At 34.0% G+C, this 16,479-nt stretch overlaps 1 protein-coding gene across 1 annotated transcript in view; it reads right to left on the reverse strand.

The window, feature by feature from the left end:
* Positions 1-16,479, reverse strand: part of Gphn (gephyrin) — a 397,524-nt gene that overhangs the window by 167,173 nt on the left and 213,872 nt on the right. Inside the window, exon 9 of the mRNA XM_013016472.1 lies at positions 11,367-11,501. Coding sequence (XP_012871926.1) covers positions 11,367-11,501 — 135 coding nt within the window. The remainder of the gene's footprint in view (positions 1-11,366; positions 11,502-16,479) is intronic.

Below are 16,479 nucleotides of genomic sequence, written 5' to 3' on the forward strand. Positions count from 1 at the left end.
ACAGAGAAAATTATTTGTTTTTAAATAAAAAGAAGAAAGCATCTTTATAAGAATTGATTTTGTGCTTGATTTAATAGAACTTTAAAAAAGTAATTCTTTAGTGCTAATAATTTGCTAAAAGATGAAACATCAATTTTCTTATTTATTTATTTTTTCTAGTACTAGGGTAGGTACTTGGGGCCTAGCATTCCCTTGGTGTTGCTTGCCAATAACTTGGTGCTCCACTTGTGCCTCAAGCTCGGGTTTTTACTGGTTAATTGGAAATAGAGTCTAGTGGACTTTTCTGCAAGGACTGGCTTTGACTGTGATCCTCCAGGTCACAGACTTGAGTAGCTAGGATTACAGGCATTGAGCCAGTATTGCCTGGCTAGTTACCACTTTTCTTAGTGAAACAAAATAGCCAAATTTAAAAATAAAATAGCCAAATTTAAAAATAATGGAGATCAATCAATACTTTGAAGTTGTAAGAAAGGACCTCCCAATGTAGAGTAAATTCATTCAGTTTATAATATCTACTCATTCTCTTGTGCTATATATTCTTTTATCTCAGTAAATACCTTTAAAGTCTGTTGATCATCCTAACTGAAGACTCACAACATCTGTATCTTAGAGGCTAACTATAAAGATAGTTCTGGTAGTTACCTATAAATAATAGAGTCTACTACGTCATATTACTTTCTAAAAACAGAACTTAAGCTTTCTATAATCATTAAATAGAAATGACATTGTCTTTTATTTCTACATGCTTTAAAAATACATTAAGTCCAGCAACATTAGTATCTTCTTAAACTTGGAATAATGACAAATGTAGTTATACTTATTTTTTATTTCTAATTTGTTACATTTTCTCTATAGGCTTGGAAATAAATTAGGGCTAGAAAAAAAATCCATGCTAATAAGAGCATGTATAAATGTATATATGTTTATCTAGCTATGACATAATTTTATATCTTAGTGTATTTCTATATGTCTTCTAGTATTCCATTTCCAAGTGCAAGAACAGAAATTGAAAGAATGAAATGTAAGAACAAAAGAACAGGTACCACTGAACTCTAAATATGAGTAACAGACTAGCGGACAGTAATTTTGGGAGCAGTTTATCAATACTTGACATTAATTTTCTGCTAACAAGTCTGCCAGAAAACCAATGAGATTTTTTATAAAACCTTTAGAAGTGGTTGCAATTCATTTCATATTTTGTAGCTTCTTAGACAACATTAATAATAAAATCTATACTAAAAAATACTAGGAAAAATTGGGAAAAGATTTGTCTATAAATTAAAACTTGAGGGCTGGGAAGGTGGCTCAGTGGTAGAGCACTTGCCTTGCATGCCTGAGGTTCGATTCCTCAGCACCACATAAGCAAAAAGAAAAAAGCTGGAAGTAGCTCTGTGGCTCAAGTGGTAGAGCACTAGCCTTGAGCTGAAGAGCTGAGGGACAGTGCCCAGGCCCAGAGTTCAGGCCCCACGACCGGATCCAAAAAAAATAGAAAAATAAAAAAAATATTAAAACTTGAACAGAAAATATTGAAATCAATAAATTTAAAAATCTTAATTTTCTCATTTATTCTAGTCAACCTTTAAGTCGATTATAATGAAATAGTACAAAAGAAATTCATAGCTAATACAAATGTCTTTTTAAAAATAATAACTAAAAACCGGGTGCCGGTGGCTCATGCCTGTAATCCTAGCTACCCAGGAGGCTGAGATCTGAGGATCGAGATTCAAAGCCAGCCCAGGCAGGAAAGTCCATGAGACTCTTATCTCCAATAAAAACCACTAGAAAACCAGAAGTGGTGCTGTGGCTCAAGCGGTAGAGCGCTCACCTTGAGCTGAAGAGCGCAGGAACAGCACCCAAGACCAGAGTTTAAGTCCCACGACTGACCAAAAGGAAAAAAAAAATTAAAAGAAATCACAAAATAGTAAGATGGGCTAACTTACTTTTCAGAACTCTTAAGAGCATTATTTTGCTATCTATTTTTATACTACTTTACCATGAGGCTAACCCCATCTGTCTAGGTAGGTAAGAAGTTAACCATGAAGTATTTATACAAGTTGAATATACATTATCTAAAAAGTTTGGAAGCAGAAAGATTTTCTGATTTTAGAAGATTTTTGTTTAGATTATGGGATATTGGAATAGATTTTATTGAAATTTAAAATTCTCTAAAGTCTAAAACTTAAAGAGTGTCAATCACTCAAAATGTTTCTAATTTCAGAGCATTTTGAGTTTCAGGTTTTTAGATTAGGGAGCTTCATTGTGGTCTCTCTGATACTTCATTTTACATAACATTTAACAAATAATATGATTAGTTAAAAGAAAGTTTTAAGGTTCTTTCTCTGTCTGTCTCTCATATATGTGTGAAATGTATGCCCTTTGCTTGAAAGCTAATACCAATTTACAGTCCTACTAGTGTAAATAGGAACATCCATGTTACTGTTTCTTATGATACTGATGATTATAATCTTTAAAATAGTAATAAATTCGATTGCATTATTTGTATTGTTTTAAACTTTTGGGAGACTTCTAGTTTTTAGAAGATTTCTAGGGAACATTTTTTCCATCTATGTCTTTGCTGTGTATATTTTTTTTCTTTTTTTTTTTTTTTTGGGTCCAGTCGTGGGTCCTGAATCTGGGCCTGGGTGCTGTCCCTCCGCTCTTCAGCTCAAGGCTAGCGCTCTACCACTTGAGCCACAGCGCCACTTCTAGCTTTTTTTCTTTTTGCTTATGTGGTGCTGAGGAATCAAACCCAGGATCTCAGGCATACAAGGCAAGTGCTCTACCACTGAGCCACCTTCCCAGCCCTGTATATTTCTTTTATGTAGGACTTTGGCTTGTTTTTTAATTATCTCTTTTTTAAAATACATGTTTAAGAAGGATATTTGAGGTTATCAATCCTTTGCCTTAAAGATTGGTTGTAAATATTTTATTTTCATATCACTCCAAATAGGACAGAATTATTAAGTGTATCTATTGCTGCATCTCCAATCCAAAGTAGAGTATTTGATACATGATGTGCACTAAGCCATTCACTGGATAAATTTCTGGATCAATCTGCTTTGTTTGTCAGGAATATAGAATGAGTACAAAAAGTGATTAATCCTGAAATTTTGGATCAGAAAATAGCTAATTTCAGAGGATGTATCATTTTACAATATAAAGATCATGAGAAAAGCTTAGCTTGAAATATACTCTATTAATGTTACTATTAAACATGGGAAGTTCATGTGTACATATCTGAATTAGTATGCTAATCAGTTTTGCTGCTCAAATAATAGTACAGATCTTTTTTGTTGGGCTGCTTTTGCATGAAAATTAAAAAGCGTTTACTAGATTCAGATGCATTTAATTAGACTGACAATTAGTATTCTTAATTTCACTATTTCCTATATTTCTACTATTATTTTCCTGATCTTCCTTAACTTGAGAAAACTGCAGTGAATACCAAGGGAAATCAATAAACAGACCTAAAAGAGGAAGACCTTATGTAAACTTAGAGAATTTTCAGATTTTATGAAACATAATACAAAAGCTTAAATATATATATATTTCTATTAATTGGAAATTAATACATACCAGGAAAAAGGGATAAATATAAAATCTATATTCAATAGGAATAGGACGGACGTATTCCAAAGGTACAGATCTACTTATTTAAAAACTTGATGTTACAGATACAGAAACTGGGCTCTACTGTCTCTCATAAGTTATAAGGTGATGGACAAGGGCTTCCAAGGTATCATTAAGTTGAATTCATAATGATAGAAAATTAATTTATTCTTGTATTCATGAAGTAAGGATCATAAATGTAAAAGTTCTTGAAATATTTACAACAAAGAATCACACAAGTTGCTTGGTTTAATTAATATTATCAAACATTTAATTTTCAGGAGATAACTAATGTTTTCAAAACTAGAAAATAGTAAAAAACAAAAGAATCTAAAATAAAGCCTAGTTAAAAAAAAAAGTGCTAGGGGCTGGGAAGGTGGTTCAGTGGTAGAGCGCTTGCCTTGCATGCCTGAGGCCCTGGGTTCGATTCCTCAGCACCACATAAGCAAAAAGAAAAAAGCCGGAAGTGACACTGTGGCTCAAGTGGTAGAGCGCTAGCCTTGAGCTGAAGAGCTCAGGGACAGCCCCGAGGCCCAGAGTTCAGGCCCCACAACGGGACCCAAAAAAAACAAAAAACAAAAAACCGTGCTATACCATCAACTAGAATACCATATAATAAATGATTTTTGTAAAAGGAAACTTATTTACATGTATATATGTTTATAACATGGAAAAATGTTCCAATTACTGAATGAATGAGATAGCTTAAAATATTATAGAGATGAATAATAACAGCTAATAGTTATTGAGTACTATGCTGTTTTATACACATTTTTAGATTTAATTCTTAATCCTGTGGAGAACTAGTATTTTTTTCATTTTATAGATAAAGATAATTTTAAGGTTATAGATGTGAAATTTCACAAATCCAAACAGGTAGGAAGTGTCAGAGCTGAGATTTATCACCAGGCCCATCAAACTCCAGAACCTGAGCTCACTACCTTCTCATTATGATAAAATATTTGAATATATGGAAAAAATCCCCAATGATATAGTGAATTTTAATAGTGGTTTTCTTATGAAGTGAATTTTATAAATTTTTTCCTTGAGTTTACAAAGTAAGCCATGTTTATTACTTTTTAAAAAACAGAACATGCCACTTATCAACCTTCCTTCCTTCCTTCCTTTCCTTCCTTCCTTCCCATTTAGACAGGTGTTCTAAAACTGAGACCCCAGCCCTAAATTACATGTTCAATAAAAGTATCTAAAAACTCAAATATTTAAAACAACTCTTAAAAATTCACTTTAAAGAGTATTTCATGTATTCCAACTCATTTTCTGAATATCCTAAGCAAATATTAATTGTAAGCAAAATGTAGATGTAACATTATGCTGAAACTGAGTGGAATCAGTTGAAAATAGAAATTTCAGGCCTATCTAAACAAATTTCATGATTCATTTTTCAATCAGAGAAAAGTAACTGTTCCCTACAAAAGAAAATTCTGGGATCATAAAGTCAGGGCAAACTATTTTATAATGCTTAAGCACAGTACTCATAGCAACGTACATAAAGTATCAGACCTCTTGTGCTAAATTTATTTTTTTGTTTGTTTTTGGTGAGTCGCAGGTCTTGAACTCTGGGCCTGGGCACTGTCCCTGGGCTCTTCAGCTCAAGGCAAACATTTTAACCACTTGAGCCACAGAGCCACTTCCAGTTTTCTGGTGGTTAATTGGAGATGAGTCTCACGGATGTTCCTGGCTGGGCTGGCTTTGAACTGTGATCCTCAGATCTCAGTTTCCTGAATAGCTAGGATTACAAGCGTGAGCCACTGGTGCCCGGCTAAATTTATTTTTATAACAATATTTCTATGTGGAAAATGTAGAAAAAATAAGATTCAACATCCATCAGTTTTGACATCAGTAAACATACCATTTTGCTCTACAAGTGCTTTGAACAGTGTAGATCTGTTAGGGTATATGAGAACTTTTCAGTAGTTCACAAGGTCAAAATCAGTTTACCAATAGTATTAAAACATTATCTTCTTTAGGACAGGTATATTTGTACAAATAGTAATAAAGAATTCATAGTGTAGTGTGAATCTAGAAAAATGAATCCAAACATTACAGTGATTGTATTATTCACTGCCACGTACTAGTTTAAAAAGCTGGTTCATTTAATACTATTTTCAGTTAAACAGTAAATATTATATTAATTAAAACAAAATATTTGATTCTTGCTCAGTATCAAACACACATACAAAATTCTAGTTTCTAAGCAAAAATCAGAATAGAACAAGTGTATGTGCCACTATAAAATTGAGAGCTTCACTTCCAAAAATACTTAGATGAACTGGGTAGTAATAATAAAGAAAATGATTTCTTGATATAATGAAATACACCAACACTTGGAAAGAGCTATACTTTCTCCAAATGACAAATATGTATTCCAAAATCATGCATGGGTTGAAGATCCATTCAAAAGTGCAAGACAGACCAATGAGTTTTTATATATCAGAATATGGAATGGTCTTAGACAACACTTCAAATTTACACTTAAACTAAATTTTAATAAACTAACAACATTTTAGTTTAGTATTAACTCAACAGTAATTATCTGAAAATATCAATAAAAGATCATAGTTTCTTTTCTAACTACAGAATTGTGTGAGACTGAACTTGTTTCTTTATATTCTTCAATCAAAGCAATGTATCACAAATAGACTGTCTTTAAATCAGCTATCAGTGGCTCTTTCTCCTTTCGAAAAATAAACTTTGTTTTTTCGTAAAACATGTTATTTACATTAACAAATAAAGGCTTTATTATTTTAAAGCAATAAATAAATATTTTATAAAATTCTCAGCTTTATCTCTTGGTCTAGTAAAAATAGCCAGACAGAATCCACATTAATAGAAGCTATTTGGAATCCCTAATAATTTAAAAAATTATCCAACAGATCTTGAGACCAGTAAGTTAGAGAATTGCTGGGTTTGACTAAAAGTATTAGTAATATTTTTATTCAATATCCCAATATGTAGAAAACTTAACTTTTTTGCTCAGAGGCAGGGTTTTTGCTCTTACTTGTTCAGTTATTTCCAATTTTTTTGTTTTTCATCTAGAACCCATAAATTTCTATACTGACTTTCACAGCTGAGCAAATATGGATATGGAAATGTTGAAATAATTTCAGATAAAAGAAAAAAAACCTGGTGTTTAGAGTAGTCTTCTGACTTTGCTTAAACGCTTAAAACTAGTAGCAAATGATTTTAGAGCACCAGTTAGTACTCTTATTTAGTCTAGAGCTACAAAAAAATCAGATTAGCCACAGATTAGTTATCTTAGACTTAAGACAATAGACTAGCCACATCTCATAATCACTGTAGTATTCGCAGGAAATTAGTAAAAATATGGAACACCTTGTAAAAATTAATGATACTAGGAGTAAATCACAAAAGGGAATTTTTTTTTTCATCTGGTTGTGGGGCCTGAACTCTGGGCCTGGGCGCTGTCCCTCAGCTCTTCAGCTCAAGGCTAGCGCTCTACACTTGAGTCACAGAGCCACTTCCGGCTTTTTTCTTTTTGCTTATGTGGTGCTGAGGAATTGAACCCAGGGCCTCAGGTATGCAAGGCAAGCACTCTACCACTGAGCCACCTTCCCAGCCCCACAAAAGGGAATTTTTATACGTAAAGGAATTCTCATTACCTTTTAGTCTCACACAGTGAAAATTCTTAGTTAAAAAAAAAGTTTGTCCAAAGAACAAAGGAAGCCTACAAATAAGTTCTAATTATCCATATTAATATAACAAAAGAATATGGTTTTCATATGATGGTATTTCAATAATACTTTAAAATCATTGGTTTAATTTCAGTTCAGTTCAATATTACAGTGCTTATATTTCTCCGTAAGTAGAAGAGAACAACCTTCTGGTTAGTCTGATGGAAATACTCTATTTTGTTTTTCCCCTACTCCCCTACTTTGTTTGTTTGTTTTTGCCTGTCCTGGGACCTTGAACTGTGGGCCTGGGTGCTGTCCCTCAGCTCTTCAGTCAAGACTAGTGTTCTACCATTTGAGCCACAGCGCCACTTCTGGCTTTTTCTGCTTATGTGATGCTGAGGAATCAAACCTAGGGCTTTATGCATGCAAGGCAAGCACTCTACCACTGAGCCACCTTCCCAGCCCTCTTTTTTAACCTTTAATGCACAAGGATTATGTGACTACAAAGCTAATTTCCTTTTTAAAAGTTAACTTTCAGATGTTTGAGAACAAAAAGATTGATCTTTCAAAATAATTTCTTTTTTTTAAAGTAAAATCAAAAGGGAATGGTAATTTGATTGACATCCTGGAATATTTTTTTTGGGAGGGTGGTTGTGGGGCTTGAACTCTGGGTCTGGGCACTGTCCTTCAGATCTTCAACTCAGGTGAATGCTCTACCACTTGAGCCACAGAGCCACTTCCATTTTTCTGGTGGCTTATTGGAAGTAAGGGTCTCACAGACTTTCCTGCCCGGGTTGGCTTTGAACTGTGATCCTCAGATCTCAGCCTCCTGAATAGCTAGGATTACTGGCATGAGCCACCAGTGCCTGGCAAAATCCTGAATTTTTTAAAGTATTATTTTTACTCCTTTTCATTATTTTCTATCTCATACCTTTTTTTTTTTTTTTTTCGGTTTGTTGTGGGGCTTGAACTCAGGGCCTGGGTGTTGTCCCTGAACTGTTTTGCTCAAGACTAACACTCTATCACTTTGAACCATAGTTCCATTTCTAATTTTCTAGTGGTTAATTGGAGATAAGAGTCACATGGACTTTCCTGTCCAAGATGGCTTTGAACCTCAGATATTAGCCTCCTAAGTAGCTAGAATTACAGGTATGAAAGAGCCAGCTTCCTTTATACTTCTTTCTTTATACTTCCTTTATACTTCTTTCTAAATAGAAATGCTGTTGCTCTTCATACTGGCATTCATCTAATCTGAAACATAGAAAGGACATTTCTATGGGATTGACTATTATGTACTAAATGATAAATATTACATAAAAGATACAGTAAAAATAAGAATGTCAAGCTAAAAAGTTGAATATCACACTTCTGGAATGTGTCAAACATACCTCAGATTGAACACATTCAAAACCAGACTGTATTATTCCTGAAAACTTGCTGCTTTGTTTTAATCCTTAATATAGTTAATAATACCATCGTAAACCCTGTAACTTAAATTAGAAACTTAAGAACCTTTTTTTACTTCTTTTTATCCCAATTTTTAATGTAAAATTTAAAATAACAAATAAATAAAATAATAATTTATCTGAAACAGTTAAGTACAAAATTTCACTTAAAGACATAAAAGGAATGACAATCACTGAGTGAAGACTCTTCAGATAGTAATGAAAAGTTGTTGATTGGTGATCCATGCCTTTACAGTGATCATTATTGCTGAACATAATTCTTAAAATTTCCACTGAACAAACACTCTTTTTTGGCTTTCAGTCATTTTTCATAATACTGGTGAAATGTTAGTCTTGCAGATATCTTTGTGGTTACCCTATCTTAAGTGAGGCTCTATTCTTGTTATGTATTTCAATTACAATTATTAAAGTGTTATGAAATTATAATAATGGAATTGCTTTTCTACTTGTTTATTTTCACATGCCTTTGATTGAATGTAAATTCTATAATGAGTAAAGCTACATCTGTCACTGATATTAAAGTACTTATGAGTACCTACTTAAGAGTCAATTAAGCAGTATTAATATTTGAGACGTTTTTTAATTTTTTAAAAAATAGCATTATTTAAACTAGTTTCTTTTATAACATCAACACCTTAATTAAACAATATACAGTATAAACACTACAAATAGGCATAAAATATATCTTTAAGTGCTGGTAAAAATGATCAAAAAAGACTTTTCCTATGTAAAAATTCTGTGCTTTAGCCAGGCCCTGGTGGCTCAGATCTATAATCTTAGCTACTCAGGAGGCTGAGATCTGAGGATCACGGTTCAAAGCCAGCCCTGGCAGGAGAGTCTGTGAGACTATCTCCAATACACTATCAAAAAAAGCCAGAAATGGAGCTCTAGTGGTTGAGTGCTAGCCTTGAGCAAAAGAAGATGAGGAACAGTGCCCCAGTCCTGAGCTCAAGCCCCAGAAACAGCACATACATGGATGAGCGTGCATGCGCACATGTGCACACACACATATTTAGTGTTTTATTTAAATTCATTGTTCATTTGAATATTTAAATATTAACTGAAATCTTTCAATAAAATATTAATTTGATAGAAGTAAAGTTTTATTTTTAGGATTTTACTTTGGTGAATTTGGATGTACAAGTAATTTTAAAAATTGTGTTTAAAAATTGTATTTGGCTTCTTTGCAATAAAATATAATTACAAGGTTTTATAAAAATTCTCTAGAACCACTGTATACAATTAAATGTAGCTTAATGTATTTTCTAAAATATTTATGATCATAAAATATTTATTATGTAGTTTTATATTTTCAACATTTAGGTGTTAAATCCTGGTGAACTAAATATCTTGTAGTGACCTAACTTTGAGTTTTAATAATATCCTAAACTTTATAAAAATGTTTAGCTTGTACAGCTGGGATGTAACGCAATCAAACAATAGGTTATAATTTTAATAGACAGATAAGATTTTCCTATATAGTTCAAACTTTGGAGAACCTCTTATTTTCCTTTAGTTAAAAATCCAGATAAATGGCACCCAAATGACATTAACATATTTTAGAACTAAGATGTTACTATAGTTTTTCTTCACTGATGATTTATGACTTCAATTTTTAAATAAAACAACTAGTTATTTTTGACATATCATAGCAGTAACACCAAAGATTTTGCTAAAAGGTTGGATCACATAATATAAAACAAACTTTAGTACATAACATCAAGAATTGTTTGAGACCACTTCAAGTCAAATGTATTCATAACATCTGGTTGATACAAAAGTTGGAACTGAGAGAGACAGCTATATAGTTTCTTAAATCTGATGACAGGAGAAAAGGGTCACAGTTTGAAAGTTATGTGCTATAGCCCTAGAATAAATTTAGTGTGTATCCTGATACCTGACACTATATCTTGTTAGTCTTCTGATACCAGCAGTGATTCCATCACATAGGTAACTTGAAGGCACAAATGACTTAACCAGAGAAGGGGCAATTCAGCAGAAGCAAGTCATAGCAGTCATTAAGTTTGCTAATTTATCATATACACAAAGATGTGAGACAGCTTCTACTCACCTTGATTCTGTAACAAAGTATTAAAAAAAAAGTAAAGGCTATGAAATTCATCCCTCCCCCAGAGGTTGGCATTAAAACTTTCTTGCTAATAAATTTAGATTCGTTTCCAAATATTAGGCAGCAACATTCCAAGTTGAATAAGTTTGAAAAAATTTGGAATGATACTATAGCAGGGAGCTACCAAAGCCTTAACAAAAAAAAGGCCCATCAGTGACAATATTTTGCTAACTGCTGTTTATTGGCACAAAACAATTCATCTACATAAAGAAATAATTTCTATACTGATGAGTATGCTCAAAAGTAACAGGTCTACAACAAAGAAACAGGAGCTATAGAAGTGATACCTTCAACTGTGATGTAGGAATAGATATACTACATGAAATTTCTATTGTCTTACTATTGGATTATATGATAATTTGTGAAATAATGGGTAGTAACTATCTTATATTCTACTTATTTCTCATAGTATCTAACATGCAATCCAACCTTGACAAGCAGGGAAAATATCAGTTAGTTTCCAAGATTTCATAATAGAGCAAGAGTAAAGTGCCAAAGAATTGTACTTACTTTTGGTGTTGGGCAGGAAGCTGTAGAGAGGCGAGATGTAGCCTGAGCACGAGGCGATTCTGAAGGAGTAGTGCTGAGGGAGGCTGTGTCTCGTGGGAGCACCTGAACACCACGAGAAATAATGGAGTCTGGAATCTGAACAAGGAGAACAATTATAATTTAATATTCTGAAAATGCTAATTAAATGTCAATATCTTATTTCGATTATGTTTTTGGGACTTTTGGCTATCCAGCTCTCATATAGTTGATGTCACTTATTATTAGATACAAACGCATATAATTTGGAATAAGATAGAAAATTTTAGATAACATATTTTTCCCGACAAATAATATTTCATGAAATATATTTGTGTAAGTAGGGCATTATGGTCAACAGTTTGCCATTCATATACTGTCATTTGTCAGGAGTCTTGTACAAAATATTTAAATACTACATACTTTCCTTGTTCCTTTATAAGGCATTTTCCATTATAAAGAGCAACCTGAGAGTATCACCAAGTTATTTCATGTTCCTTGATTTCTAGTTGGGTTCAACTTCTAGTTGGGTTCAGGAAGAGGCAGTGGTATGAGACTAAGTGTTAGAGGAGAATAAGATTTGGTATTTATTCCTCTCATTCCTTCTCTACCAGGTCACCATGTTTATTGTGTCCTTGTCAACTCAAGGTTACAGCTCCTTGTTTATAGTACTTCTGCCCAAATCTTTAAAATTGTAAGACCCTTATTAAAAATCTCAATTATTTACTTAAATGTGTTAGCTCATATCTTCTAGGACCTAGAAGAACATCACCTAAATCACCACTTCCTTTATCTATAAATTGAGAGTAAGGTATCTTTTGTTTTTTTATTTTATTTTATTGTGAAAATACTGTACAGAGGGGTTACAATTACATGGGCAAGATAATGAGTACATTTCTTATCAAGCATTGTAGCCTTCTCCTTTGTTTCCCCTTCCCAACCCTTCCCATCCTCCCCCTGCCCCCCCACCCAATCCTCCCCGCTCCCCCTCCCCAGTAAGGTATCTTTTGACTCTTGAATTATTGTATTAGGAGAGACAATATATAGAGAATATTTAGTACTTTAAAGCGGTAACTGTTTACTAAATGTTGGCTATTATTATTTTAATATCTTAGAGATAGATTTAACTAATACAGTAGAGACAGTAGATACAGTAGAGACAGATACAACTATTACTAGTCTAAAAGTATCAGTAAGGACAAATAATGTAAAACATACTAAGTATTAATATTTACGTTGGTTATAACTTTAAGTATATGTAATGTAGTTCATGTATTGAGCTAGTAGTAATGGGCATTCGCAGGTCTACTAATCTTAAGAATTAGAGTTTAAACCCTTTCAAGTTTCATACACAAGATCGAGCCTTCTTTCCTTCCCTCTCTTTCCCTTCCTTCCTCTCTCCTTCTCTCTCCATTCTTTCTATTCCCATTCTTGTGCAGAAGACTTGAAATTTATATGCTAAAAAGAAAACAATTAACAACTAGCACTTATTATATGAAAAGAAGGGGGGGAGAGTCAGCTACATTGCGACTAGTGCTCCTACTTTCATGCCATCTCCTTCTCATAAAAAGACCTAACACTATTTCTACAGAGGCTCCCTTAGTTTCTACTTCAACATTCTTAATACTTATTGCATCCCCCCATTTCTATGTTGTGATACCATGTGATTTATGAACAATATAGATAAAAGCAGAATGAAAAGCCAAAAAAATCTGTAAAGAAAAAGTTTCTGTTTGCTTGTATGTCATGGTACTGAATTGTGGTATTTTCAAGGAATAGAGATATTCAAATTAGAAAAGTTGTTTGTTGCCACTTTTGTCTAATAAGGTCATGGATTAAAATAAGTCCAAATGTCCCTATTACACCTTGCATGGTACCAAATCCCATTTCTTTGCCGTAATAATTATCCTTACATAGCATTATATGTGCAATAGTTTAATCAGTGTATATTTCTTATACTAGAATGCACTGGCATGATGGAACAGATTTTTTACTACTATGTTATGTATAGGACCTAATGAGGCACCACAAAAGGTAATGTCTATATGTGATTACATGTATGAATGTATAAGTGTGTGTGTGTGTATGTTTGTGTGTGTGTGTGTGTGTTTCCAGACTCACATCAACAAGTGCACTATGTATTACTAGGTATATGTTTAGGTGTGAATGGAAATAAAATAGTGGGATATGTAAGGGTGAGATAACTTTGGATGTATGTATGCTGGACTACTAGTTTAGAGATGTCTATGAAGGATTGTGGTTTAAAGTCAGCCTGAAACGTGAGAGTACAGAGACTCCATCTCTAACCAGAAAAAAATGCCAGATTTGAGGCATGGCTCAACTGGTGGATTGTCAGCTATGAGTGAAAAAGCTGAACAGAGCTCAAGAGTCTAAGTTCAAACCTGGTATGGGCACACGGACACAAATATTTGAGTTTAGAATTCAAAAAGTTAAGACCGGATAAATAATTTAGAAATTATCAATAAAAGTGGTCGTTCTAGCCATGAAAATATTTCAGACCACTTAATATGACTAAATGAGAAAAAATGAGAGATGTGAAAAAATGAGAGATGATGGTTGAAAATTCTAGGTTATATCTTTGTCAAAGGGTTAACAGAAGAAAAAGAATTATAGAAAAAATCTATATGTAAAAGCATACAGATCCTTGAATAATCGGGGTTCTACTTATCTGGGCACAATCACTAAACAACACCTTTTTCATTTAAATGTATTCTGGGTTGGAAGATTATTTGGTGTTCCATCCTAAGTAAAGATCCAGAATCACAACAAATCAAAGAAAGACTGGGTAAATGGGATTGTATCAAACTGAAGAGCTTCTGTGTGGCAAAAGACATAGCTGGCAAGAAAAATAGCCCATAGAGTGGGAGAAAATTTTTACCAGCTAGGCATCAGACAAAGGCCTCATATCTAAAATATACTTAGAGCTCAAAAATTTAAACCCTCCAAAACCTCAAAAACTCAACAATCCAATCAATAAGTGGGCCAAAGACTTAAAGAGAGACTTTTCAGAGGAAGAAAAAAGAACGGCCAATAGACACATGAAGAAATGTTCAACATCTCTGGCCTAAAAGAAATGCAAACTGAAACAAAATTGAGATTATATCTCACTGCAGTTAGAATGGCCATTATCAGGAAAACTAACAATAGCAAACACTGGCAGGGATGTGCCAAAAGGGACCTTTATAACACTGTTAGTGGGAATGTAAACTTGTTCAACCACTTTGGAAAGCAGTATGGAAGTTCCTTAGAAGACTGAACATAAAGCTACCCTATGACCCTGCAATGCCACTCCTGTGCATTTATCCAGTGGACCACAAACCAGGCCATAGTAAAGCCACAAGCACAACCATGTTCATTGCAGGATCATTTACCATAGTCAAGATACGGAAGCAAACTAGATGTCCCTCAGTGGATGAATGTACCAAGAAAATGCAGTTTATCTACACGATGGAATTCTAATCATCCATCAGAAAGAATGATATTAAGTCATTATTAAGGAAATGGAAAAACTTGGAAAAAAAAGTGAAGTGAGGGGCTGGGAAGGTGGCTCAGTGGTAGAGCGCTTGCCTTTCATGCCTGAGGCCCTGGGTTCGATTCCTCAGCACCACATAAGCAAAAAGAAAAACGTCGGAAGTGGCGCTGTGGCTCAAGTGGTAGTGCGCTAGCCTTGAGCTGAAGAGCTGAGGGACAACACCCAGGCCCAGAGTTCAAGCTCCACAACCGGACCCAAAAAAAAAAAAAAAGTGAAGTAAGCCAGAGTCAAAGAAACATAGACTGCATGGTTTTCCTCATTTGTGTTAAGTAGAATATGCCTATAAATCTACAAGTAAACACACTGAATGATTAAAACAAACAAAACAACATCATATATATATATATATATATCATCGTGTGTGTGTGTGTGTGTGTGTGTGTCTGTATGTGTGTGTGTGTACACTGGGACCTGATACACTGAGGCCAAGGGAGGATATGCATAGGAGTGGTTGACAAAGGCTCAATAAGTATGTGCAGATGCTCATATAAACTAACACTCTATGTGGAAAATGAACTGGATATCTTTTGGGTGGGGATGGGAGGGAAAAACTGGGAGAGAGCAATGGAAGGGAGACATGGTTCAAAAGAACTATGGAGAGATTGATTCAGCAAAGGCCTCTGTGGATGCTACTGGGAGTTTATCTTGATTGGGATAAGAAATATCTGTACTGACGATGGTTTGGAGGGAAACCTCCTTGGAAAGAAGGTGACTTTTAGTACCTACTTTTCAGCCAAGGTTACTGTAAAGGGAGAATAGATGCTATTTGTTAGCTGGAGTAGTCAGTTTGTGTCCTGAAAATAAGTTTTAATATCATCTACTTATGCACACCTATAGATCTAACTTCCAATGCCACTACATTCTTTAGTTGGAATTTTCCAAATGATGGAATCATCAGAAATTAATCAAGTTACCTTCTTTCCATTTTTACTTCATGAAAATCCATTCATTTACCAATATATTAAATGTGACTTTTGCCTCAAATATCTGTCCTGACCTGTTTGCTTTGTTTGATAGTTAAGGTGACTGAAGTTGTATGTTGAAAAAAAAATCACACTAATATTTAGAATTTTTTCAGAGAGATCTATTATTCCTAGTTACTTCCATAGATATTTATTTTTTTGCTTTTTTTTCTTACAACACATTACATCTCTTACCTAAATAAAATATACTTCTATATAAAAAATAAATTTAGGGGCTGGGAAGATGGCTCAGTGGTAGAGTGCTTGCCTTGCACGCATGAGGTCCTGGGTTCGATTCCTCAGCACCACATAAGCAAAAAGAAAAAAACCGGAAGTGGCGCTGTGGCTCAAGTGGTTGAGCGCTAGCCTTGAGCTGAAGAGCTGAGGGACAGTGCCCAGGCCCAGAGTTCAGGCCCCACGACCGGACCCCAAAAAAAATAAAAAAAAAAAATTTAATTTCAATAGAATTGAAAACACATGTTCAAACAAAAGCTTGTATAGGAATGTGTATATTAGTACCTTTTAAGAAGTAAAAATGGCTAAGAAATACATGAAGATATGCTCAACATCTCTGGCCATAAAG

The sequence above is a fragment of the Dipodomys ordii genome, unplaced genomic scaffold (genome assembly GCF_000151885.1).
Source record: "Dipodomys ordii isolate 6190 unplaced genomic scaffold, Dord_2.0 Scaffold2, whole genome shotgun sequence".
NCBI classification, from domain to species: domain Eukaryota; kingdom Metazoa; phylum Chordata; class Mammalia; order Rodentia; family Heteromyidae; genus Dipodomys; species Dipodomys ordii.